We start from the raw sequence: 27,306 nt of genomic DNA, 5'->3' as shown, positions 1-27,306 counted from the left end.
TGCTTGAGAATATCTGCCCAAAGCCAAAAATTTCTGAGGTCTGTACTAGTGAGAGAGAGCTACTTTTGGTTGCCTGCACTGCTGGGTTCAGCAAAACAGCTGTGATGTAAAGAACAATTTCAAAGTCTGCATGACCAAGAGCCCTCCTGCTGCCTTTGTTCATTGTGGGTACAATCAGAGACAAAAAGCAAAATGCTTTGCAAAATCACATTCTAAGTGTAGAATCCCTGTGCTGCTGCAGAGGACTTATCAGCAAAAGAGATGACTTGTCAACAGGAAAGCAACTAAGTCTATTAGCAAAAAGAGGAAAGAATGACCACTATTTCATAAATCATAGAAAAGTGTCAGATTTCAGAGACAGAAATTAAACACAGTAGCTCAGCAATATTCTGGTTTCCTAATTCCCTTCCTGTGAACTGTAGCACTGCTCCTTACCTACCTGCTCTGTTTCTGCTCCTGAGCAGTTTTTTATGGTGTCTCTACCACTTTACATTTCGCGACTGAAAAAAAAACATTGCATGCTGCAAAGATGTCTCTGCATTTGTGTGCGGTTTTGTGGTTTTGATTGACTGGGGTTTTCTTGCTGTTTTTTTTTTTTTTTTTTTTTTTAATTAGTCTTGCCTTAGTCTTCTTCCTCAAAGAGCTTGTGGTATTGTTACCTTCATTGGAGGAAGCAGTAAGATCTCTGAGAACTGAAATGACTGCATAATGGTTGTGTGTCTAATATCAGGAACATAGAAACCAGATTCCCCCTAAGTTGTCTTTGATGAAAATCTAATTAATCTCTGCTAAGTCCTTAATTTTAGATGGGATTGCTCCTTATGCTTTGTTGCCCAGTCCTATACTAATTTGTTTTGGTTTGCCAGTGAGAAGAAATGAGGGATTCAAGAGAGATGATGCCAGTACTGCTTTGCCAGGTGCTGATGATATCTCCACATCAAGTCAAGCTCATTCTCAGAGGGCAAGGTAAGCCATGTGAAGGCAATGTGTCTTGGAATGCTCAGTCTCTATCAGAGAAATCACTGTAAATCTGCGAGCAAATTTTTCATGGGCTTCTGTGTAACATTAGTAAACTGCACGTTGGACACTAAAAGCATTTCATAATTGCGTACTGCAATCAGAAAAAGTCTCACCATTAACTGTCATACAGAGGTAAGTATATCAGCTGGGAGTCTAAACTCAGATCCTATATTTATTCAAGACAGGTTTGCACTCAGTCTTAATGCTATATCTGATAAAGGTCAGAGCTTGTGTACTGCTTGAAAATACTGAAATCATTTGTATTTTGATTATACTTTTCTAAAAGTTTTAGAAAGTATTGATATCAGTATTATTTTGAAGTGTGCACACTTAATAATGGAAGTATAATATATAATTGCTTTAAAATAAGCCATGTCCGTGTAGTTGCTTCATTGACAAGCACTTGGTTTCTGTTGGTGTTGCATTATTGTCTTTTTGCTTTTGTGTAACCTTAGCACTGACTAGGTAGGCCCATTTAGTAACGACTTCTGCTTTCTGAACTGCCTTTTACAATTATATATATTGGAATATTAAATCTATACACTGTTGTGTTTTTTGTTTTTTTTTTTTAATTTATTTTACAAATCCTGTTCATCAATACTGCTTTATAAAGTGAGTTCTACTTTGTACTACGCTTTAGTACAGCAACAGCTGCTCTGACCATACCTGCTGGGTTCTGTGAGTGCCTCCATCGTGTTTGAACATCTTTCAGACATGGACCTCTTAGATGGATAATGGTTTTTTTTGTCTCTGTCAGATGCTGAGTTACCTTGCAGTACTTGACCAAAATGATTGAAATTGCTTTTATTGTGGAAATGGGAGGCCGGGATATGTTTCCTTTCTTCACTGCAGCAACAACAGCCATCTCAACAGCCTTCTGTTTTGTTTGGGATGGCTCAGGAGAATGGGGGCTCAATATTTTAGGATATTTATAACTTTTTATCATGGTGTTTCAGAGTACACTTGAATCTGAGAGACAGGATGTCTCAGGAGCAGAGGCAAGCAAACCATGCACTCAGAGCAGTACAGACGGCTACAGGTTCCACTCAACATACGCACCCTCACACACATACAGGCATCCATTTTAGATAATCCCCGTAAGCTGGAAGCAGAAACTCCCTAAGCAAGTGTACTGTTACTTACCAACCCTTGAGAGATTGCAAACTGCCGAAAAGGAGAGAGAAGGAAGATTGCTGGTAGTGCCAGCAGGCGACCTCTGCTTCAGAGTGCACTTCTCTCTTCCACCGCAGCCTCTTTTCTGCTTTTATTCTCCCCAGGGTCTGCATGGTTTTTTACACCTGCATGCTGCACCCACGCGGCCAGTGTGTGATGCAGAGCCCAAGTGGAACACCTGCTTGCAAAACTAGTCTTTGCAAAAACAAGATAAACTACCAAGGTCAGCTCTCTCTATAAAACGTGATATTTGGAGCTTGCAGCCACAAACATCAGTTCCCTTAAAACTGTCAAAATGCTTTGTTCCATCCCAGGATCATTCTTCAGACAGGGGATGTGCCTATGTTATTTTGGCCTGCAGGGTGCTGTGCAGTGAGAAGGGCTAAGAGCCATGCTCTGACTATGGAGATTAAAGTGAAGGAACATGTGCTTCCTACACTGCATTACATGCCCCGAATGCATCTGAGTGAGCCAGGGTCTAAGACGATCTGTGAGGGGAGTGCAGATTAGCAAAAGAAAGGTGACTTGGAAGCATTACTTGGTCTGCTGAGATGATGCATTGCTTTCTTAACACTTGCACTGTGCCTGAAAACTGTAAATTGTTTAGAAGTATGCGTGTTGGCAAATATATGTAATGGTTTTTCTTGTAGTGGAAAAGTATTTAAGCATTGCTTAGCTGGGTGAATACTTCTTTGGTGGTTGGAATGCATGTAACAGTGGCAAGTGGTGGAATCATTTGAGTTGGAAAGGACCCTTAAACATCATCTAGTCCAACTCCCCTGTGATGAACATTTGCAGTTAGATCAGAGCCCCATCCAGACTGACCTTGAATGTCTCCAAGGATGGAGCTTTTACTACCTCTGTGGACAACTGTGTGAGTGCTTCAACACCACCCTTGTATAAAAAAACTCTTGTATCCAGTCTAAATCTACTCTTTTTTAGTTTGAAACCATTCCCCCTTGTCCTGTCACAACAGACCCTGCTGAAGAGTCTGTCCCCTTCTTTTTTTATAGCCCCCTTTTGCATATTGAAAGCCCATTATCAGGTCACAGAATCACAGAATCACTGAGCTTTCTAGTCTCCATGCTTGAACAGTCTCAGCTCTCTCAGCCTGTACCTATAAAAGTGGTGTTCCCTTGGATCATTTTTGTGGCCCTCCTCTGGATCCAATCTAACAGGTCTCTCCCATACTGAGGACTCCAGATCCAGACACAGTACTCCAGGTGAGGCCTCATCAGTACAGAGTAGAGGGGCAGGATCACCTCCCTTTCTGCTGACCACGCTTCTTTGGATGCAGCCCAGGATATGGTTGGCTTTCTGGGCTGTGAATGCATATTGCTGGCTCGTGTCCAGCTTGCCATCTACCAATGTATCCAAGTCTTTTTGGTTGGACAGTCTCTGTCCTTATAACCCCCAGCTTGTACTAATAGTGAGAGTTGCCATGATGCAGGCACAAGAACAGGAGGTGATAAAGAGTAAAAGGCTCTACATTTCTGCTTCCAGTTGTATGCTGCCCCAGCACTGCACTAGAATGGCCAAACAGTTCACTTAGCACTACGTGCACAGAGTGAGCTCAGAGCTTTCTTTACTCCTTTGCCATTGTTTCTTTCTTTCTTGATGAGCACTCTGAAGTCAGCCCTGTTTTCACAATGGGTTTGAATTCACAGAATCACTGAGGTTGGAAAAGACCTACAAGATTACCCAGTCCAACCATCACCAATAGTTCAACTCATGGAAGCTGCCAGTTCAACACTATGGTTGTGCTTAATGGAGAGCCAGCAGTAATTGGTGGATACTGATAGAGAAATTTTATTTCTGTTTGCAAAATATTTCAGAAACTGACTGTAGTGTGTGATATGGAAGCGAGTCACACTGCTGTCAACGAATCAGGCCCTTATGGAAGTGAAAGTGCTACCATTAAAGATTGCAGACTTTTTCTCATGGTTCATTTTACAATGTATCATTTCACTTTAAGAAGTGCTTTTAATAGAGCTGGATTGTGTACATGTGGAATTTTGAAGAAAACTACTACTCTGTACTCACAGCATGGAATCATCTGCTGCTTAGCAATGGTGTGAACCTTGCACTGATGAAATTCTCCAGTCTTTCTCCAAGGCCTGGTATTCATTTGAGTCTGCTGGTGTTGTTTGGCTTCATATCTGTGCCTGTGCTAAAAGATACTGTTCTACAACTGCGTGAGAAATGGCATAGAAGGGTACCACAAGTTCCTTACTGATTTCTATACTTGTCCCCCCATTTCCTTAGGCTAAAAAAAGCTTTTTCTGCTGAAGAACCAGAAGAATAATTATAGTCAAGGTTTTAAAAATGTCTCAACTCTTGAAAGCAAATTTTACATTTTTCTAGACCCACTGCAAAACAGCAAAGCAGCTAGGAGCAGAATTTGTTCCTACAATAATAGTTTGATAGTATCTCTGTTAATTACATGAGCTGAATGGAAAGCAGAGCTGGCTAACTCCTTCTTGTTCTCCAACTGCTGCTAAAGCTTTGCAGTTCTATGCAATGTAGAAAGGAGTACCATCAAAGATGGCAACAGAATTCAGCAGGGGAATCTGGGGAAATAATGCACTGTTTGTATCCAGAATATTGCATGTTGCTTCTTCAGAATGTTTTGTGCTGATGAAGACGTGGCTTTTCTGACTTCAGAAACGCTCTTTCAAAGTAAAGTACTTGCTGACAAATAGTTTTAAGAAGCACATTCTCATAAGTTTGGGGGTTTTGGCTGATCATTTGATTTCAGGGTCTCGGGCATTATGTGACTGAATCCCCAGCTTGAATTCTTTCAGCAGCTGGGAGCAGTTTTAGTGCTCAGAGATACCATCTATACTTCAGTGCATTTTAAATGTACTGCTACTGTAGTGTGTCATTAGAGACAGTCTGTTTAATTACCTGTGGAATGAACCTCGTACAATTGAGGTATAGCAAATGGGGGAATCTGGATTAAAGGGAACCTGCAGCCAATGCTAAGCAAGCAGTAAAGCTGCTCATTTGCCAGGCTGTGGGACTCATGCTACAGCCTGCTCCTGAGCTAGCAGGAGCCATCATTTTTTTTAAGTAGTTTTAGAGTAAGGTGAAACCCTTCTTGTGTTCTGTCACTGCTGTTACCCTTTGAACTTCTCAGAATGCTTTCCTTGTGGCAATGGATTGTGCCTGTTTTTCCTCTTTGCTTCTTGTATTTCTGATTTTTGTCCTTTTTTCTCTTTTTCCTCCTTCCCTATTTCTTCCTTTTTCTCTCCAGGAGCGGCTGCTGACACGGATCTTTTCCTTCTGTTCCCTTTCCTTCCATTCTCCACTACATTCCATGTGCATCTCCATCCTCTCCTACCCAAATGCATCTCTTTTTCCGTCTCTTCCTGACCTTCCCATTGCATTATCACAGAATGTCCACCCGCTTCCCTTCTTCCAGCCTCCTCCTCTGACCCAATCTGTGCTAATTCTTGGTAAGTACACTGGCTGAGGTTCTATATACACTTGCTGCTTTTGGAGTTGGCCATCTGTGTGATGGCTTGCCTGCCATCTGTGGGTTAATGAGCAGCTGTAGGGCTGTGATTTGCACTCAGATCAAAATGCAGAGCAGAAACCAAGTGCTTGCCTCATGGGGAACCAGAGGAAAAACACTTTTATCTGCTATGCTATCTGTTAGGAATGGAATTTGGAGTTTTTGGTGGGAGTAATAATACCTGCGTGTTCCACATTTCTCGGAAGTGCTCTGCCTGTATCTGTCAATGGTATCTTCTCTACTGACGAAAGAGAGGTGCAGTCCTGGTCTTGGAAACCTGAGGGTGGACTGTACTCCACCTTCCAGAGAAAGTTGTCTGCCTGAGCCTGGCATTGTTGCATTTAGGCAAGATGTCGATTTGCTTTCTCGAAGTGATGACGTTTGTATCCTGCACCAGGAAAATGCTTGAAGCACTACATTTTTTGAGCTTCCTCCCACTTGCCCCCATGCACTATTTCAGAAAAAATGCATGCAAGTTAAAAAGACACAGCAGAGTAAGGATACTATTTTGTACAGTAACTTCTGCTTGCTATTGCATGTTTGCATGCTATTGGAAAGGCACTTTTTTCAGTAGGTGGCATTTTCACTCATGTGAAAGTGCTTTCAGATAAAGCCAGTTGCAACATGTCTCACTTTTTCATATCATCTTTGATAATTCATAGATACTTGTGTTCAGAAGGTGGTTTGGTTTGGTTTTGTGTTATGGTTTTTTTTTTTTTTTTCATTTCGGAGCCCATCCTTAAACCTTGATCTGGAGAACGCTCATGGGCATATTTAAGTAACTTCATTGTGAATATTCCCACGTACGTTGATCTTAATAAACCTCCTTTCTGCAAAAAGCTGAGATTGCGCACAAGTCCCTGCAGGTCTGGGGCCTTTCCTCATTGCTGTGTCCTTTTGGGCACACATGATTAAGTCTGTTGCAGTGAGGAGCAGAGGAGGGAAAAGGGGAGCACTCTTATGAAGGTCCAGAATAGTGGGGAGGATAATGGTTTAACATGAACACGATTCTTCATTATTCCTCAAGAACTTCCCCGAGATTCCATTTGAGGATTCAGTGTTATTTTGCTTTGTTCTTGACACATCATTGCCATTTCATTGTTCGGACTTTCCCGCTGTAACATAAATTGTATTTTAAGACTGCTTTTGTCTTGTGTGTTTATCAGCCAATGAAACTTCAATCTCAGGACATTTCAGAGGATGTTCTGTGTTGTTTTCACTTCTGGCATTCTTTACAAACTGTGCTGTGTGATGATGGAAATAAATTTGATGTCATGCCCACAAATTATCACAGAGTGGTGCTGTCTGCAAAGAGACATTTTCTTTTACTTTTTAATTGATTTGTTCATCAAGCACATTTGGGTTCTGATAAGAAGCAGCTGTATAAATTGTTGTGTCCTAAAAAGTCTCTGTAACCTCTGTAAATGGCCTTCTTACTACCAAGAGCTCTACATTGGTGTCGGTGCAGGACTTGATTTTACATTTATCTGTATTCTTGAACTTCAGTGCAGAGATATAAAGGATTCAGAAGACTTTCCATGTTTTTCCTTTAGCGTGCCATCAAATCTGGCTTAGCTTAGAATTAGAATTATTAACACAGCTAATGATGGGTTGTTAGCAAAGTGAACTCAGCTTGCTGTTGTGCCAGGTGCCTTTGTTAAATGTGCTTTTTGGTGGATGAAAGTTCTGTTAGGGTCCCCTACCTACTTCTGTTTAAAAATTGTCTCTGTCTAATTCTCTATACAGGAGGACATTATTTTTTCTTGGGTTAGGATTTCTAAAGAAGCCTGGATACATTTGTGTTGAGTTTTGGGTTTAGAAATGTTTTTCCTTGTGTATGGGAGACAGGAAGAGGAGTGAATTTTTTTTTTCTCCTTTTTTTTTTTTTTTTTGCATTTCCAAACATCCTGATTTTCAGATAAAAAACGGCATCCATCCACCCAAAATGGGATATGACTTTCTTTCCAAATGAAAATAGATAAAGTTGTCAGGACATTTGCTGATATGAGAACTGAAAGATAATTTTCTGTTTTCTCAGAAATAGTGGGATTTTTTATTTCGCTTGCTTGCTTTTTTTTTTTCAGCTGCTTCATTTAGCCTCTTTTTTTATTACCATGTTTGTGTGTCAGTGAAACCATTTCTAGCATTTTAAAAGAAACATTTTTTTTCTGTTAGAAAAAGATGATGAAAACATTTAATTATTCTATTTAGAATAACTTAGAATGCTTATATGTATACAGTGTCACGTAGTTTTCAGACTGCATTTGAGCATTTATTTTTATACAAATAAATGACAGTTTGCAGGTGCAGAAACTCGGCATGTTCTACTCATTTTCCATACTGATTGTTTGCTGTTTCAGTCTGGATGTGCTATGTTTATCTCCTGGCTGCTGAATAAATGTTGAGTTTAATGCAGTATTTGTTAGCGGCCTGTTGATGTTTCTGGTTTTTCACTTTGGGAAGTGCTTAATGGAGAAGAATGTCTGATTCCTACTGGTAATGACTTTTATCCCCTCGGACTGTATAGCAGGCAGCATGAAGCACCATTTGAAGGCAATCTCGTCAGTCAAGAAGCGATGCTAAAGCGCCAGGAAGAAGAAATGCTGCAGTTGCAGGCTCGTATGGCTCTCAGGCAGTCCCGGCCCAACCTCTACCCTGGAGATGCAATCAGGTCCTCCATGCTGGACATCACCAGAGATCCGCTTAGAGAAATAGCCCTGGAAACAGCCATGACTCAAAGGAAACTGAGGGTAATGCCTTGATCTCAGGTGGACTCCTGTATTCTTTGAAACAGAGCAATGTCTCAGCTGAAACTGAAGTATGTAGGATTTATAAATCAGGTCTTGTAATAAGCAGTCATCGGTAGTTTGGTGCTGCTTTATAGGAGAGACTTGGGAGATCTTGTAGTATTAGCAGGCTGGCAGGCAAACTCAGCATCAAAAGATAATGAAACAAACAGCAAGACACAATTGAACATGTGTTGAATACTACAGTACCCCAACAAGAGCAAGGTGCATTTTTCTCCTGTATCCTGTGGTGTTTTTAACCAGTTCTGTTTGTATTGGTTTCCCTTAGCAGAACGTAGATGTGTCCCACCACCTTCAGGGATTGTGAAATTAACAAACTGGGAAGGTAAAGACACACCAAGAGGATATGTTTACTCTTGGGCTCACCCTGAAGCATCGTGCAAGCTCCCCTTTCCTTTTCCAGCTTTTCCTGGGAAAAGGAAAAATGGATGAAGTATGAGATGAAAGAGGAAGAGGGAGACAGAGATATAGGCAGATGGAGATGCCCCCTGGTGCTGCTTTCAGTTCACTGGATTCTTCTGGTTTGGATGGGAAAATGTGACTTGGGACTTACACATGAATTTGCTGTTCCCTAATGCAGAGCTTGTCTCCCGATGCTCATTTGTGTCCAGTCCCAGCACTCTGGCTAGTTTGTTCACCTAGGCCCTTACCAACAATTATTTGGATGAAACTTGGCCTGTTCCTCAGGGTGCTATCAGTATTGAAATCAGTATTGTGCAGATGTTTTCTTTTAAGTGTGTGGACAGATTAAGCTCTCTTATAATTCCCAGGAATAACCAACAAAATACTTGTTTTCTTACAGGTAGGCAGATATTGGCCAGAGTCTCTGCATGAACCTAGCAGGCGGAATTAGACTGAACCATTTTAGCCTTTAGGAAAGGGGAGGTGGGTGTTGCAGGCAGAAGTTTGCTGAGGCAGAGTTGCCATCAGCACAGTAGACCTTCTCAAATGTCAAGCAACTGATGATTGAAAGAAGCCCAAATGATCCTGATATACAACGTGCGCCTTGTGTTTTCAAGGAAGACAAAATAATATTGAAATCCTAGCTTTTTGCCCACAAAAGGAAGGAAAACATTTATAGTGTGGTAATGTTGTCAACAGCACGGCTTGCCAGTATATCTGGCATGCATGTGGGCAAAATGAGATTGTTCAAACCAACCAGCTCTTGGCAGGAATTCCTTGCAATTTTCCCGTTTCAGCTGTCAGTTCCTATTTAGTGCATAAGCAGAAGGGCAGGAGTTGGAAGGGACCTCAAGGATCATGAATCTCCAGCCCCCCTGCCACATGCAGGGCCGCCAACTAGACCAAGCTGCCCAGTTTACTGTGCCTCTGTCTCTTGCTCCAGTAATGCAGTATTCATTCATACTCTCGTGCTTTGCAGAATTTTTTTGGCCCTGAGTTTGTGAAAATGACGATTGAACCATTCATCTCCTTGGATCTGCCAAAGTCTATCTTGGTAAGAGAGGGGCTGCTAAGCAGGTGGTGACAGGGAAAATATATTTAACCAACAAATGCACCTTAACCATGAGCGTGAACATTGGGATATTTTGTTTCACCAAATGCAGACAAAGAAAGGGAAGAATGATGATACAAGGAGGAAAGTAAACGTGATGCTTTTAAGTGGACAGAAGCTGGAGCTGACCTGTGACACTAAAACAATATGTAAAGATGTCTTTGATATGGTTGTTGCCCATATTGGCTTAGTGGAGCATCACTTATTTGGACTGGCTACTTTAAAAGGTAAGAATAAAAATTTTCTGGAGCAGATAGGTACAGAACAAAGAGAGCTAACTACAGGATGTTGGAAATAATTGGAGGCTGCCTGGCATGTACAGAGACGCCACTTTGAGTTACACACTCTTGTATGAGGCAAAATACATTCCTCAGGAAAGAAAATGTTTATTCAGTAAAAGCCTACATTTGTCTGAGTAACAGCATCTCAGCTAGTTCTTCTCGGTTGCTGAGTGTTCTTCGATATTGTTTGTTGCCTTCATGTGTGTTGCTGTCTAGTGCCCCACTGAAGATGTGAGCTGGGTTTTCTTGGTATGTTCTCACAGCCTTTGGGAGGCAGTCCACAGGCATGCTGGGGCAAAGGGTAGGGCCTCTTGTACAGAGTAAGTTGCCTTCAGACTGAATGAATTTGTTTCTCAACTGTTCATTTTCTACTGTTAGAACAGACCAGATGTTGGACTTCACTTTCCCCAAAGGGGAGAAGATCACTTTGGCAGCACTAATGTATCGAGACCCACATTTCCTGTTTTTGTGTCTAGCAGGATATCGCAGAACTGTAGCACTCAGAGTTCTGGCATGAGTCAGAAAACCTGAGCAGCCTGAGAGCCTTCTTCATCTCTACTTGGCTCCCAGTGCCTTTGGCAATTCAGCCATGAAAACATTTTGCAGAAGTGTAAATTGGACATAAACAGTAAGGGAGGGAGGGAATGACAGATTAGGAATTCCTTTGGGTTAGGAAATTTGAAGGACACCATGGTGCCTGATTCATAGCTGTCATGGAAGATTTTTTTTTCTTTTTCTGCTCTCATATTCTTTTGTTAACTAAAAAATTATTTCTGCGGCTGTTACTCAGTGTTCCCTTCAATAGCCATTGTGCTTACAAGCCATTGTCAGGGCAGTAAGGTTTTCTGATGGCTGAACTGAATTCCAGAATTGGAAATCTAGTCCTGATCCTCCAACTGGAAAAATGACTTTGTTCTGTTTTTACCCGTCTCTTTTTCTTTAATGTTCATGGCAGACAATGAGTTTTTCTTCGTTGATCCTGACATAAAGCTGAGTAAAGTAGCCCCAGAAGGATGGAAAGAAGAGTCGAAGAAAAAGAACAAGCCCCCTGTCAACTTCACTCTGTTTTTTCGCATCAAGTTTTTTGTGGATGATGTCAGTCTTATACAGTGAGTGTATGAACATACTTTTAACCTCTTAAGATCTAAGCTTATAGACATAAACTGAATATTTATCAAGCACTCCAAATTCCCTAAAAATAAGAGTAGCAAAGATTGTGGGTTTTTGTGTGTTTTCTTCTTTCTTTTTTTTTCCTTCTAGGCATACTCTCACTTGTCACCAGTATTACCTGCAGCTGCGGAAGGACATCCTGGAAGACAGGATGCACTGTGATGATGAGACAGCCTTATTGTTGGCATCCCTAGCTCTTCAAGCTGAATATGGAGATTACCAGGCAGAGGTACACCATCAGTTTCATCTCTGAGAAATGATGTTTTTGCTGCTTAATAAAAGAGTGAACTGTGAGCTGCCGTACGTGCTTTGCACTTCCACCCTGGACAGGAAAGTCAGCCAATGTGTTGTTGGCAATTGTAGTTTTCATATAATCTAGCAGAGAATAGATGTGGGATCTAGTTCAAGATCCAAGTTTTGAACCCTCCCTATTTGGTGGAGATGGATTCACGCTTGAATAGGCCTTCGAAGTGTAAGTGAAATTAAGCTCTTGGTCAGCGCTGGGATGTGGAATCCCTCCTCTTACTCAGTCTAAGTTTACAGATCTGTAATTCTGTTTAAAATCAGTCTTTATGTTTCAGTCACATCCATATAGCCCATAGCATATAGAGACACTGTCACAAAAATGTTTTGTGTTGTAGGTGCACGGCATGTCATATTTCAGACTGGAACACTATGTCCCAGCTAGAGTGATGGAGAAACTGGATACATCCTACATCAAGGAAGAGTTGCCAAAGTTGCATAGCACTTACGTGGGCGCTTCTGAGAAAGAGATAGAATTAGAATTCTTGAAGGTAAGTGATAGTGCTTTGTTTCCTTCATCAGACTTTAAAATTCCTTTTGAGAAGATGAGTGCATGGACTTCAAGTGAAAAAGAGGAAAACAACTGGAAAGGAAGGAAGCTGAAAGCATCTTCTCAAGAGATTGATTGTTACAAGTGAAAAGAAATCATGATTGATGGGAGAGAAATCCTTTCACTGTTTTTTTCCACTGTCAGTGCTTTAGCTTAAATGCAGTAGTTAAAAGCAACTACTGATCCTCATGTTTATTCCAAAGGAAGCTCTGATTATAATGCAGCACATCCTGCATTTCTTTCATGTTTTGTTTTTTTTTTCATCTTGTGTGGAGGATGGGGGGAATGAATTTAAATAAGGAAAAGTTTTGTTACAGCTCATATCTTTTGTGCTGCTTGAGATACTTGGTTTGAAGCAAGCCAGAAGCATTACTGAGCAGACTTCCTTGTGCAGACAGCCTGTAGAATGATAGGAAGACTGCATATAATCACAGAATACTTGGTTTATTCTAAAAGAGCCAATTGAGAAATGTAATTAAAGATTTTGCTGCTGTTGCTCATGAGATAGAGATCAGATACTGCCTTGACTCAATGCCTGAAAATGAATTTAGCATGTGAGAGTTTGCAATTAAGCCACTGGATAACAATGACTTCTGCATTTTCACTGTCACTTTGAGACCACAGTGGCAGAGGTAATCTCAACTGTTGCTCATTTGGCAGAAATGTTCCTGTAATTACTAGAAATTATGCTGAGCAGGAGCTGGAAACTTGATCCTAGTTGAATCTAGACTGACCAGTGTTGGGGTAGAGAGAGCAGTTGGATTTCCTTGGCTGATACATTACAACAGTCCCTTCAGCAATGACTGAAGAGACAGCTAGAATGAATGAGAGCAAAGTGAGCAGAATTACTTTTTTCGGTGGTCTTTGCTGACATCACAAAATGAGATCTGATTCTGCATTTAAGAAATGTATTCACACACCAAATGCATCTGACTGGTTACAGTTCACTTCTAGAAATTAGTTTGTGGAAAGTTCAATTTACCCAGAAATTTTTATTGTTCGTACTTCAGTTGTGAGATTTTAGATGAATCCTTGATTCATGTGCTGTGGCATTGGGCACATAAATCCATCCAGAACAGTTTGTATTCTGTGTCTTTGCTTTTGTAACATCTGTGCACTGTGTGCAGTCAATCTCAGAGGAAGCTTTTCTCCAAAATTCACCTATATAAATAATACTTGCAATATCCTTCACTTCAGACCCTTAGAATTGTTATTGCATTGATCCATACAGCTGTGTCAGAGGCTCACAGAGTATGGCGTTCACCTTCATCACGTGTTACCCGAGAAGAGATCCCAGACAGGCATCCTGCTGGGAGTGTGCTCCAGAGGAGTTGTTATCTTTGAGGTTCACAATGGTGCCCGCACTCCTGTGCTGCGCTTCCCATGGAGAGAGACAAAAAAAATTTCCTTCAGTGTAAGTCAGTCTCTTACCCTGTACCTCTGTGTGTCCCTTTCTGTTTGTATCTCCAGATCCTGTTTCTTTGTGTTCATTATTTCTGCAAATTACGCTGCAGTTCTACAGCATAATCTGTGACTGTCTTGTGTGACTGAGCCATGAAAACAGTACTTCTGGCTCCCATAACTTATTGGAAGCTATGCCCATTTCTTCTATATTAAGGTTTTCAGTAGCAGACTGATTAAATAATAATAAAGTGCCATCTCAGTAGCTTTAAAATGCTTCTCTGTAAAGCTCAAATTACTTTCACTCCCTATGCATTTCTCTAGTCAGTGCATTTTTTCAGGAAAATTTGAATGCAATTGTGCACTAGTAAATAAAAAATAATTCTTAGGGTAGAAGAAATCACCATCTTAAACTTTTTTTTCCCATCATGTAGAAGAAGAAAATAACATTGCAGAACACATCGGATGGTATCAAGCATTCCTTTCAGACTGACAACAGTAAAACCTGTCAGTACCTTTTGCATCTCTGCTCTTCCCAGCATAAGTTCCAGCTGCAGATGAGAACCAGGCAGAGCAACCAGGACACTCAGGACATTGGTAAGGATGTCATGTTGGTTTTTAATAACAATCTTCATGTGCTTTTATAAGAAGAAAAGCTGGACTTCAGCTTTGGTAATTCCACTGCATGCTACACAGGTAGCTCTGCGTTTGCAGGGGTTATACTCCCAAAGCTCTTATTTTGAGAACAAGAGGAAGAGTTGGCAATTGCACAGCTAGCAGCCGGAGCTCCTTTTAAGAAAAAGAAATCTAAAAATAGTTCATTAATATTCCCTTCTCATTTGATTAATGGCTTTTGGTATATTTAAGAAAAAATAATTGGAGGTAATTCCTTAATATAATCTTAAGAGTTTGCCCAGTGTGAAATGTGTTGATTTGATTACGTGAGATTACAGATGAAATAATGTAAACACAGTAGAGCAAATAAAACAGGAAGCAATGTAATGATACTGTGTCTGTAAGCAGTGAGTATGGCTGTCTTTATGCTACTTCCTTCTTGGTGGACCTATAAAGGAGCAACACTAGTGATTCCTCTGCCCATTTTTTTCAGATAGGAATTGCCACCTGATTTGTGTATATGAAAATAAAGTGCTGTTCTTTTAGAAAAACAAAAACAAGAACATGCAGAATAGAATCATTTAAAAGCAAACAAAAAAATTAACAACAATTCAACAGACTCCATACTAATTAATTTGTCCTGCTTGGAGCAGAGTTCGCTTGGCTGGTGGCTGGCTGGCCTTCACTGTAGACCTGGAAGTGCTCTTCCGGTTAGTCTGCCTTCTCATGCTCTCTTTGTTCCATGTTTGTATCTGTCTGCATTCCAGCTGCTGTTAATCCAGATTTCTGCTAGCATAGCTGGAATGGAGTCTGATCCCAAAGCAGTGGAGACTGTGATCTCTAATTAAAAAAAACAAAAAAAATCACATTGCAGCCATGCTGCTCTTTCTGTTCTGAGTAGCATATTAAGTGCCAGTACAGCCTTCTTTCTGCTAGAGAAATGAATTTCAAGCAATATTTGGGAAGCTTCATTCTTGGCCTGCTGATGCATCAATTTTTGTATATTTTTTGTTGTTTTTTTTTTTCCCCAGAGCTGGTAAAAAGTTGTTAAAAAAGAAAAAATAAAAAAAAATAGTGGTTGAAAGAACTCTGCAAAAATACAAAGAAAAGGACAGTTGACATTATTAATGATTGGCTGCTCACCATGAGAAAGGTGCTTCTCAGGGTTGGAGGCTTCTCAAGGACCAGTTTTGGGTTAAGAGCTGTTAATGGCTGGATAACAGACCAAGGAAGATTCAAATGGTTCAGGAGAGTCTTTAGAAATATGGTGTTACATTGTGTAGGTGAATCACTGTGATTTCAGCTGATGACTAGAGAAATTATTCTGAGAAAAGGGAGAAGACCCAGCATGCAGCATGACAGGGAGTGACTTACCATGGAACGTAACAACAGAGGATGGAGACGTGGGAAAGAGCACTAAATAGTCCCATTGCTGCACAGTGTTTTCAGTGATCTGGAAAAAAAACCAACATTTTAACACATGTAAATCTAATGAAAAGTGTTAGACTGGGAGAATAAAAGGAAAATGCCATTTGAATAACATTCCGTCTGCATAAATAAAAAGAGAAGAGGCACAGAGCTCAGGAAAAGTAGAAGTAATGATTTCGTGGTACACAAGAAAGGGCATCTGCTGTAACTTGAGGGATAGTAATTTCTTTTATTTACTTCTATGTCAACACAGTGACCAAAACCAGACGCTGAGTTTTGGGAATGAATTTTGGATACCTGAAAGGGCATTTAGAAAACCACAGAGCACTGAGACTTAAGTAGGTTTTATTAAGGAAGTCTTCTGAGCACATGAGAATTCTCAGCTGGGGGTTGGCAGAAAGTATTCACCTGAAATCCATAGGAAAATTGTGGCTTTGTTGGCAGGGATTACGTGCAACGTCAAGAAAAGAGCCCTTAAAATATTTCATTAAAGTACTTTTCCACAGGATGTGAACACAGCCATAGGCAGAAAATTGAGATTTGTGATGTCTGCTCCAGCAAAACCATTCTTACATAGCTCACCAGGTCTGTCTATGGTCATGACTGGGGCAGCTCTTTGATGTGGGTATGGAAGTGGCAGTTGTGCACTAATTCACTAATTTTAAGATGACAAAAAATGTCTTCCACCACTACATCTTCTCTATCTGTGTGCTTAGTATGGATCGAGTATGGATCAGTCAGGAGACAGGGAGTCAAAATTCTGTCAAGCCCTGCTCAGCACTTTGCTTTCTGTTCTTTGCAGCAAAAGTGATATGCCTCTTCCTAAGGCCCTACAATTTAACAGATAGTGTGAATCTTCATACTAATAAAGGGGATAAATATTTTCCTATTTAGTGTTGTTGCACTTAAGCATAACATATGAATAAGGCAGCATACCATCCAAATTTTGCATCCTTAGCAAACTAAATGGACCTGATGATGGTGTGTACTTCTGAGCATTATGGCTAAAGGGGAAAAAAAAAAAACCTTGTTGGTTTTTTAAACTGCGTGCCTTATACAAGGAGGTCACGCTGGCTCTGCTGTATAACTTGAAATTGTTTCTTGTTTTAAAAATCCCACAGAGCGAGCTTCCTTTAGGAGCCTGAACATCCATGCGGAGTCAGTGAAAGGCTTTGGCATGGGGCGGGCCATCAGCACGGGCAGCCTGGCCAGCAGCACCTTGAACCGCCTTGCAGTGCGCCCTCTATCCGTGCAGGCAGAGATCCTGAAGCGGCTGTCCTGCTCCGAGCTCTCGCTCTTCCAGCCACCCCCAGGCTCTTCAAAGGACAAGAATGAGAAGACTTCGTGGGAGGAAAGACCCAGGGTTATGAGCAAATCGTTCCATGATCTGAGCCAGAGCCATATCTCGGTTTACCCTCCGAGGAAGAATATTATCACAGCTTTGGACTCTTCCTCCCAGAAAATAGAGGACTTAATGGGAAGAGTCTTTCAGCGAATGCCAAAATTTGATACTGGATCAGCAGCAGGAGCATTAAAACTGAACAAGTAAGACTCTGTATGAGCACCCTGAAATTCCTTTATGTACATTTGATGTACATTTTGCATCAGTTTTAATTTATTATTCATACTATTATTTTATTACATTGATCCTTCCCTTCCCTCTCCCAATTTCCTTTTCCCTCTGTCTGATTTCCCTTCTCTCCTTCTCCCCTTTAAGTTCAAAATCTCATGCAGGTTTAAGTAGAAGTCCTGAAAGAAAGAAAAATGAATCGGACTCATCGTCCATGGAAGATACCGGGCAAGCCTATGTTGTAGGTCAGCACATAAAATACTGTTACTGTATTTACTAACAAACTCTGCAGTTGCTTCAGATGTAGTGCTTTGATGTTCATATTAACTAATGGTAACTTTTCGACTTGAAAAAGGGATGAGGGCAAAGTTAATGCAGGCAAACTGCCCATGATTCCAGATCAGATGTAGCAAAGAAAAGAAAATACTCCTATGGACAAAGTAACCAACTGTTCTGATACCACAGGTGTCCAAAGTACTGCACACAAGTAAGTAAGTCCTGGTAGCAGTAAAAAAATGTGTTCACAAAAAAAAAAAAAAATCACCACTACATTAGAGCAGAAGACAACAGTGCTGCAGCGCAGCTGAATACACTTATTTCTCACTCTGAGTTATGGTATGTTAATTTTTAATACCTCTGTCATCAGTTTTTAGTTGCAGGAGGTTCCCTGTTAGAATAATAGAAACTAGGATGACTGAAGTATTTGCAACATTAGCTCACTTTTTGTGTTTAATATCATAACATTGATTATATATGTGGCTTTACAACAAGTGGGAGATGGGTAAGCACTCAGACTAACATACAAACACTGCAACTTCCTATACTGCACTGAAATCAAAACTGAATGGGGAACTGTTTTTCTGCATTATGAGCAGAGGCTACTGAGGAGAGACATAAGGCATGTAGTTTCTGTAGTGACTGAAGCCATTTGTCCCATGCGTTTAGCTTTACCTATGATCTCTGGAGCAGCAATTCTGATCTTAGGTATATAGTTGGTAGTCTTGCTGAATTCCATTGCTCATGGTGGAGAACATAGCTGAAACTTCAGGGTTCAGATGGTTGAGAAAGCCTGGACTTTGCTTAACTAAGAAGCTTGAATTATCTTTCCTCCTTTATTTCCATAACTTAGTATGTTTTTTATCCCCTTTAAAATGTTTAAATGTAATGTTTACTTGGCATTTTCCAAAGAAAATATGACCCTGTGTGCAAAACAATTTAAACATAAATATGTAGAAATGCTTTTTACTGCCCCAAATTGCTTGTGTAATTGTATAAAAACTTGCAGGGCTGCTGTTCTGATGCTTTACGAAGTTAGGCATATCCATCAAACTGTACTATAAAATTTAGCCTTTGTCTTATAGGCTTTTTCTTAAAGCCTCACCGATTTCTTCTGAAGTTCAGAGAGGCTGAGAAGGCCATAGCACTGTCCTTTCTTTAATTCTTTGACTTTGTATGAGCTTCCACCTGTCTGAACTATGAATTGCGACCAAAGCACATTAATGGTTGGAATTTGCTCAACCGTAGCTGTGTTGGTGTTTGCTCATTTTAAAAATAAGTACTTGCTGTTGTGATGGGCTCACACATGTTCTTTGTAAAGTCTAATGTGTCTTCATAGCTCTCTTGGGGGAAAAAAAGACTATTAATGTCTAATACTTGCATTCATGTTGCAGGTGTTAGCATGAGTAACTCTGGAAATCTTCCATCATCAACACCATTAAAAGAGAGCAGTAAGTTGATCAATAATAATACATCCATTCCACCGGTTAAGTCAGTATCTTTTAATTTGTACTTGTTGAGAGCTTCACTGGCTCTCAGCAGAGCCAGATGTTGTTCTGTTCTTTGACTATGCTTACATCAGACACCTCTGCCAATCAGCTGAGTGGAACCTTTGTCTAAATCTATCTCAAATACTGGTTTGGGTTTTTTTTTCTGGAGGGAGATTTGTACATGTGTAATGCTTTTCAGCTGCGGAGAGTGTTTAGTTTGACTTCTTAAAGGTACTGTTAACTACAATAAACTGCTCTTCGAAGCTCCTTTCCCATGCTTGTGTGGCTGATGGTTCTGCAGTGCCCCAAATGACCATGTGCTGACTTTTGGAGTGGGTGGGGATAGAAACCTTTTTCTGGTTGGGGCTGTCTGCTGTGTTCTCTTGCACCAATCTTTTTTTTTTTGCCTGGTGTGTAGAGTTCAGTATCTTCATGTTGTTGTGGAAGTGCCTGTACCGCTTACAGCAAAACTGGGCCAGGCACTCCAGTCCAAGCTATTCCAACTTCTCCAGGTAGTTAATTCATGAGTTCAGACTGACAGTATGCTGGCAATTTAAACAGGATAGGTTTAGTAGATATTTCTAATGTTGATTGTTTCAGTTAAAGATTGTTGTTAAGAGAATTCATTCAGTAATCTTTTAGTAACTTAGAACCGTAGAATGACTTAGGTTGGAAGGGATAATCACACTGCCAAGGTCCCCATGCAGCCTGGTCCTGAGTACCTCCAGGGAAGGGGTATCCACAGCTTCTGTGGGCAACCTCCTCTTCGCAGCTGGACCCACTATTTTAGAAAGGATCTCTTCTATGGAATAGAACATAAAGGCAAACTTGAAAGGATGTCAGCATGCACATATTCTGGTGTCTGATTAAGAAATGTTGGCTTTTCAGGTGACTCTCTGCAAACAACAGAGAGCAGAGTTTCCTCACCAGAAAGAGAGATCACTTTGGTGAACCTGAAAAAGGATGAAAAAATGGGCTTGGGTATGTGGCTTTTACATGGTTGAATTGTTTTGGATGCTTATGGAAGCTGAAAATAATGTAAAGATTTTGTGTTCTGTACTTAAGTATTGTAGGACTGAGGAAGATAGTTATGAGCTGTATTTTAAAGACATTTAAGATGCAGAAGCCTAGACTTTCTTGCTAACGCTTGCTGCTACTTGATTGGTGTTGGCCAAATCTGTTTCTTGGTTTCTCTGTATTACGTGTGGGCTCACTTTTCTGATTACTGTCATATAAATGTCATATAAACTGTCATATACTGTCATATAAATAATCATACAAAAATGGCATTGAAGGTTTGTCTTTGTGCTCGAATAAAAGGATTGTGTCATGTGGACACCTCACAGTTGTGATGACTTAGAGGTTTTCAAGAAGTGAAGCTTATAAAGCTATTGTAAATTAATTGTGTACTTTTTAAATATTCTCATTATATAGTTGAATTGAACTTCAATTATGAGGTTTAGTGAGCCCAAAATCTGAGATATTTGGATTCCATTCCTAGTTTTTGTACTGATGTTTTTCATAAGCCCCCATCATTTTCCCCTGTAATTTGTATCAGATACAGTTTAGAGGAGTTCTTTGAAAGCATCTCTGTTCTGTAACAGAGTACTGTAATGTAAGTTTGAAGAAGGAAAAAGTCCTGAAGATCGTATTTAGTATTGACACTGCATAGCAACTTAGTACCATAGTAATGAGTTGACAAAGAACAAGAGCAATTCATAGGGACTGTCCCTTCTGCCTTTTCTGCTATTCTTTTTGCTCTTTTTGTTAGAGCAGACAAAGCCTGACATCTTGGATGTTCATATTTCTTGGTCATGGACATCTTTCCCAGGTTTACCTTGAAGAATTGGTAGAAATAGATTGGAAGCTTCAAAAGGAAAAAAAAACAAGTTTGGTGCACTTTTAATATAGAAAACTGTTTTTGAAGAACCTATCTCTTAACATCAGGGTCAGACGTTTAGACAAGGCATCTAAAATTCTGTGTAACAGGAAAAACATGTCATCTGGCCAGCAGGAATGTATACAGTGTCATCAGAAAGTGCATGCATGTCTGTTGCCCTTGTTGGAGGTTTCTAGGAAGACAAGAAAATCCAATTCTGAACTGCTTTTTTAGAATTAAGAATGCAGTGAAGCTTTATCCAAAAGTTTTACTGTTTACTTTCATGTAGATTTCTTCGAGATGTATAAATTTTTTTTTTAATTTTACATTTAATAGAATGACAAAGTTTTTTATGTGCTTTGAAATATCAGCTTGTGCTGAGCTAAGTCAGACTCTGCTCACTGACATATATGCATGCTTTGGGCCTTTTTCAATAGGCTTTCAGATAGTTGGTGGAGAGAAGACGGGGAAACTTGATCTGGGAATTTTCATTCACTCAGTTACTCCTGGAGGGCCAGCTGATGTGGAAGGATCTCTGAAACCAGGTGAATGGTGTGAAAAAGGAAAGGTATACATGACAGAAAAGACCAAATGTCAGTGTTGGATTGTATCTAAACAAACACTTTTGTTCAGGACACCGACTGATATCTGTGAACAGCACGAGTTTGGAGGGTGTCAGCCACCACACAGCATTAGAAATTATAGAGAATGCTCCTGAGGATGTAACACTCGTTATCTCTCAGCCCAAAGAAAAGCCATCCAAAGGTATGGAGAAGTATTCCTTAGTATTAAACCACTGATTTGAGCAGCTGACTTGACCGTACATCACTTCTGTGCACCCCAGTTAATATGTGCTGACAGTTGTGTTAGAGACTGACAGTGGAAGTGCTAACCTTTGCAGTATGATCATTTGGGGTAGTTTTCAGTGAGGGCACACTGGCTGCACCCTAAATAGAAAGCGTTCTGCGTGGTATAGAATGGTAAAATCTCATGTGGCCGTAAACTGACAAATATGTGTAATATTGAGGACAGGATGTGACCAGTCTGTGCTGATTGTCTTCTCTTCTGGCTTTCAGCATCGTGCAGCACCTCGCACCTCACTAATGGAACCAGGACCTATGTAAGAAGACCATCATCAGTGCAGGACAATGAGGCAGAGTCCTCTTCGGAGGAGCCTAGCAGGTCCCGTGCTCACCAGAGGGCCATTGCAGGCAGCGTGTCTGCCTTGTCAGGGGGCAGGCGGGATGGGAGTGTGAGCTCCCAGGACTCCAGGACTGAGAGTGCCAGCCTGTCCCAGAGCCAGACGGCCAGCTGCTTTGGCAGACGTGCCAGTGGCAGAGCCCAACAGGATCCACAGAAATACAGTGACTCCCAGTCTGGGGTTTTGAAAACTAGTGAGAAGAGAAGGTCGTCGTCAGACAGTACTCGAGCCAAAATGAAAAGGTCGGGAGTTGTGGAGTCCGTGGAGTATTCTGACCGAGGAGATTCTGACATGGATGAAGCAACTTACTCCAGCAGTCAGGAGCAGCAGGTTGCTCAAAAGGCACAGTTTATTTCATGTGAAAATTTCCCATTGGTGTAATAGTGGCAGTGAAATATCTGTCGGTTGGTATGAATGAGGTGAAAGGGGCATGGGGGAAGGGCAGCCTAACCTACAGTTTGTCCTCCTAATGGCAAATGCTGATAGCTTATTTCTACCAGTTTGGTGATTTTGTTCAAAATGAGTGAAGAAACTCACTCCTGGAATTTCAAAGCATTTTCCAACGTCACTGTGTCAAGTCATGGGCATGTCTTACTCAAAGCAGATTCTGCTTTGGAATGAACGTGTGATGCTCTTCTAGATTCTGTAAGAAACATCATTCATTTAGTATTGTCTAATGTAATCATAGTCTGATGACAGTCCTAAAGAGATGATAAAAGTAGTACTGATGTAACTGAAATGAGAGCCTAGAGTAGCAACTGAACCTGTATCTTTTGACATTGATCTAATCAATGGAAAAATGCTCTTATCTAATGAAACTTCATTCTTGCCTCATGAAGCTCTGAAGTGAGCCATGCCCTGAGCAAAGACATTCTTCACTATGCTGAAGGTACACAGCGGAAAGTACTACAAATTCATCCCTAACCTGTAATGATCTCTGATTCCCAGCTGAAGAAGAGTGTAGCATTAATTTCTGCAAATTAATGCAACAGAACCTAAGCTGATATAATGGTGAAATTCTAGTTATGTTTTCTGTGTTCCATGACATTAAAGACCCAAGTGCTGAAGGCCAAACGTGTTTCTGCACTAATGCTGTTTGATTGCAGCTGTGGAAGAGTTAAAGCACTGTGTCTCATGAGCCATACAGTCTGGTACTTTCCCATGTGGAAACCTTTTGGCTGCAGCTGACTCAGAAACACATCCCTTAGGATCTTATCTGTACAATTCTGTTCTAACAAAAATCTCTTTTTTCTTCTTTTTTTTCTTTTTTTTTTGTTGTTGTTTTAAATAAAGGAATCTTCCTCAGCAAATGCAGCTGACAAAATGAATTCTAAAAAGGTTTCTGCAGAACTTCTTAAACCTGGAGATATCTTTGAGGTTGAACTAGCCAAAAAAGATAACGGCTTGGGAATAAGTGTCACGGTACTGTTTGACAAGGTTTTCAGATGTTTTCTCTTTTTCTCTACTCCCATAACCCGTTAAATTACTAAATTCCAAGGAAGCAAAATATTTTCTGGAGTCATTGCAGAGCGTGTAGTTTTACTGACTTACAATTAATCTTACCAAAGCTGAAAAATAGTGTTGTAAATCCTTCGCACCATCTCCCCTTCAGGTAACCTTCATTTGATGTTTTACAGTGAAATCCCAAAGTCAATCTTATCACAGCAGCTGCTTTGCAAGTACAGACAGAAAGATGGGCTTTGTCCCTTGCTCCCCAGTAACGTGGCAAGTTTGCAAGGCCGAGAAATTAGAGATCTCCTGCTGGGCATCACATGAAGAAAAAGGGTTGTGTTACCTCAGAGTATTTGCACTCCACGCACAAGTACTGTGCTGTGTTCTCCCTCTGCTGGTTAAAAGGCAGAAAGCAAAAAACTACTGAGATGCAATTTAGACCTGTCTTGCCTCCTTGCAAGTTACTGCCCTTAAGAGACAAAAATGTACTTTTAATGGATGAATTTCTCATCAGGTTATAAAATTTTGACGGTGATTCACACTTAGAGACTGCCATACCTCACAGTGGCACTTCAGAGATGAAGACAATGAATCATAAGTGATATGTACACATCTTTCACTGCTCTGTTCTTGTTTTGTGTTGCAAAATGCATCGGAGGTTTTTAATATTCCAGAATTATCTCTGGTTAATGGATCAGTAGACTATGCAATAATTTGAGAATGGAAAAGCAGCATAAATTATAACAGTAGAGAGCAGCTATTAACTGTAGATCAAATCTATTGAGTTTTAGTGGCTGCTTACATCTAAACCAAATCACTCTTTTCCGAAGTGTGACAGTATGGATATGCATATGGGTGGAGTTGGAATTTGTAACCACTGAAGTCACATTGCCCTGTCAGGCTCTCAGAGCGAAGTGACTGGAGTCACAAAGGGTGAGCAGGACATAGTTACTAAACAGCAGCAAGTCTGCAGAGCCTGGGGCTGTGCAGAAAACATCACAAAATGCCAACAATGCAGTGATTGCCCTTGGAGGATTACCAGATAGCGCCTTCATTGTGCTTTCCTTTTTCAGTCTCCACACTGAACCTTGCACAGCCATCCTGCATGTGAAAAGAAGAGGGACACAACCAACTCTGTGCTTTAATCTTTCAGATGTAGCATCACCCTCTTTCAGAGTGAATGTTAACATTTTGTTGGTCTCCTTCCTCCCTCCAGTTTGTGGAGCAGTTATGACAGTGTAGCGTTGGCTGTCTGAGAGCCTGGAATGCAAAGGCCCACAGAGAATAGTGCCATTTGAGTTTGAGCAGTTTTCTCAGTGTAGACCTTCAAATTTCTATGACCTGAGAGAAAAGAAGCACTCCTCAGTTTGTGTTACATCAGAGGGTGAATTGGAGTAGGACACTGCATGGGATTCATTTCTTTGGCTGTTGCTGCTGGATGTGCTCACACAGTTCTTGGAGCTTTGTGTGCATGCAAGCATGTTAACTCCAGCACAGCAGACATGCTTTGCTGCAGGATGCCTCTTTGGTTGGAATGCATTTGCACTGTGATACATTGTGTTTGTACAGTCTTCAAATTGCATGACTGTGAACCATGCTTTATAAAATGTTTTTGTTTGACAATTTGGCCTTTCCTTTTATGTGCCAGTGGTCAAAGTGCTTCCTTGAGTGCAGCTATCCTTGTAGTGTGTTGCATTGAATTACAAAGTGTTCTAGCTGTCAAAAGACTGACAAATCCCATTTTTACTCTCCTCTTAGGGTGGTGTAAACACAAGTATAAAGCACGGTGGTATTTATGTGAAAGCAGTTATTCCAAAAGGAGCAGCTGAAGAAGATGGCAAAATAGAAAAAGGTATTTTGAGTCATTCCATCAGGGGTTCTAAATGTGAGAAATGGTCAGAGAACTGTCCAGGATAGGCTTGAGGGTACACTGTGGCTTGGAAGCTGGGAAATCTGTTTGACAAAGGAGCAATCACAGAAGGCTTCAGGAGGAAGAAACCCTTTCCTGATGTCACGTGTTTATGGTTTTAATTCAAGATTTTGTCTCGAATGTTCTGGCAGGTAATTGTGCAGATGAAGTTAACATTAAGACAAAGTAGAGAGCAGCTGTAGAACCAAAAGAAAACTGCAGAGATTGTGGAGGGGAAAGTACAAAATCTGCTGCAGGATTATCATCCATAATGCAGCCTGTGGTGATGGAGAACGCTTCCCTGTGTCAGCTCTGGGGAGGGAGAGCTTTTGTGTTATTTGTGGCTCTTTCACTTAGTGTACAGGGTAACTTCATACACTAAATCAATGTAATGGCTGTGGCTTTTCTTGTTTTTGAGCCAGGCTTCAGTCCTTACTAGAGAGAGAACTGACCTCACAGATTGAGATTGGTTTTTAATATAGATATAAGAGCTTTGTGGCAGGTCATCATTCCAGTAGTTAATGCTGGCTTTGACATGGAATTATCCCAGGTTGGTTTAGTTGTAAAGTTCTCCTCTGTGCTCAGAAGAGGGAGAGGAGATTAGATATTAGGAAACATTTCTTCTCAGAAAGAGTGGTGAGGCATTGGACAAGGCTATCCAGGGAGATGGTGGAGTCACCGTCCTTGGAGCGCTAAAGAACCATGAAGATGTAATATAGGAGAGCTGTGGTCAGTGGGCATGGTGGGGATGGATTGAGATTGGACTAGATAATCTTAATGGTCTTTTCCAACCTCAGTGATTCTATGATTTGATTATTTACTGCCTTCTGATTAGTCACTGCCTTTGTTAGCTGAGAGTTTAAGATTTCTGTGTTTTATTTACATTGTACTTCATTTTTTCTCAAATGATGAATTACTTATTTCTAGGTGACCGCGTGCTTTCTGTCAATGGGGTGAGTTTGGAGGGTGCTACTCATAAACAAGCTGTGGAAATGCTAAGAAACACCGGACAGGTCAGTGGCTACAGATCCTGATAAACTAAACTATGCTATCTCCATGACCACTGCTAGTTAACCAAAGGATGTTTCATCTTTTCAGGTGGTGCATCTGCTGTTGGAAAAAGGACAGCTTTCTGTGGCAAAGGCTCATGCTCCAGTAACACCACAGTGCACACCTCCAAATCTGGTGGGGCCATGTGAGCCTCAGGAGAAACCAGCAACAAGAGCTACAAACACCAAAGACTACAGCTTTGTCACTGCAGGTCTGGTCTGGTCGTGTAGGAAAACACTGAAAGCATCCTTGAGTTTTATATCTCCTGTGAAATAGAAAGACAGGAGTCAGAGCTGATTAGGAATCCACACTAAGCCCCTGCACATCATGCAATTTTTGCGTTTCTGTGCCGCTGCAATTTGTTTTGAAGGTTTCCTTTCATATCTTGTTAACGCAGTTCAGTGACTGTGAACTGTTTGCTGTCTGTGTTCCTTTTTTGTTCCCAATTTTGCCAGCAGGCCAGGGCTGTAGGATTGTTGAGGTAGAAGGGCACTGTTAATTCTGGTGCTGCTAAGACAGATGTCATGGGGGTTAAATCCTCATATAAAAGTGAGAGTTCCTGTTTCATATAACTGCTGCTCCTGTTTAGATGAGAGCAGACTTCCAGAGTTGGGATGGAGAAGGGCCAGTTGTCTGCCTGACCAGAGGCTGATATCTCAGCTCCTCCTGCTACAGAGGTGTGCAGAGGGAGGGGAATCTGT

The 27,306-nt window shown here is 40.8% G+C and overlaps 1 protein-coding gene across 8 annotated transcripts in view; it reads left to right on the top strand.

Moving 5' to 3' along the window:
• Positions 1 to 27,306, top strand: part of PTPN13 (protein tyrosine phosphatase non-receptor type 13) — a 111,398-nt gene that overhangs the window by 65,317 nt on the left and 18,775 nt on the right. For 4 of the 8 annotated variants that reach the window (XM_048940954.1, XM_048940953.1, XM_048940952.1 and 1 more), the window contains 20 exons: positions 867 to 966; positions 8,238 to 8,460; positions 9,899 to 9,973; positions 10,083 to 10,257; positions 11,267 to 11,420; positions 11,572 to 11,710; positions 12,123 to 12,275; positions 13,566 to 13,748; positions 14,170 to 14,332; positions 16,900 to 17,323; positions 17,496 to 17,593; positions 19,019 to 19,075; positions 20,003 to 20,095; positions 21,431 to 21,538; positions 21,627 to 21,758; positions 22,070 to 22,536; positions 23,488 to 23,631; positions 25,405 to 25,498; positions 26,483 to 26,568; positions 26,654 to 26,816. In XM_048940954.1, coding sequence (XP_048796911.1) covers positions 867 to 966; positions 8,238 to 8,460; positions 9,899 to 9,973; positions 10,083 to 10,257; positions 11,267 to 11,420; positions 11,572 to 11,710; positions 12,123 to 12,275; positions 13,566 to 13,748; positions 14,170 to 14,332; positions 16,900 to 17,323; positions 17,496 to 17,593; positions 19,019 to 19,075; positions 20,003 to 20,095; positions 21,431 to 21,538; positions 21,627 to 21,758; positions 22,070 to 22,536; positions 23,488 to 23,631; positions 25,405 to 25,498; positions 26,483 to 26,568; positions 26,654 to 26,816 — 3,231 coding nt within the window. The remainder of the gene's footprint in view (positions 1 to 866; positions 967 to 8,237; positions 8,461 to 9,898; positions 9,974 to 10,082; positions 10,258 to 11,266; positions 11,421 to 11,571; positions 11,711 to 12,122; positions 12,276 to 13,565; positions 13,749 to 14,169; positions 14,333 to 16,899; positions 17,324 to 17,495; positions 17,594 to 19,018; positions 19,076 to 20,002; positions 20,096 to 21,430; positions 21,539 to 21,626; positions 21,759 to 22,069; positions 22,537 to 23,487; positions 23,632 to 25,404; positions 25,499 to 26,482; positions 26,569 to 26,653; positions 26,817 to 27,306) is intronic. The other 4 variants (XM_048940955.1, XM_048940948.1, XM_048940950.1 and 1 more) reach the window with 4 other exon arrangements.

This window comes from Lagopus muta, chromosome 4, assembly GCF_023343835.1.
Source record: "Lagopus muta isolate bLagMut1 chromosome 4, bLagMut1 primary, whole genome shotgun sequence".
Lineage (NCBI taxonomy): Eukaryota > Metazoa > Chordata > Aves > Galliformes > Phasianidae > Lagopus > Lagopus muta.
This window is presented reverse-complemented; position numbering and strand designations above follow the sequence as displayed.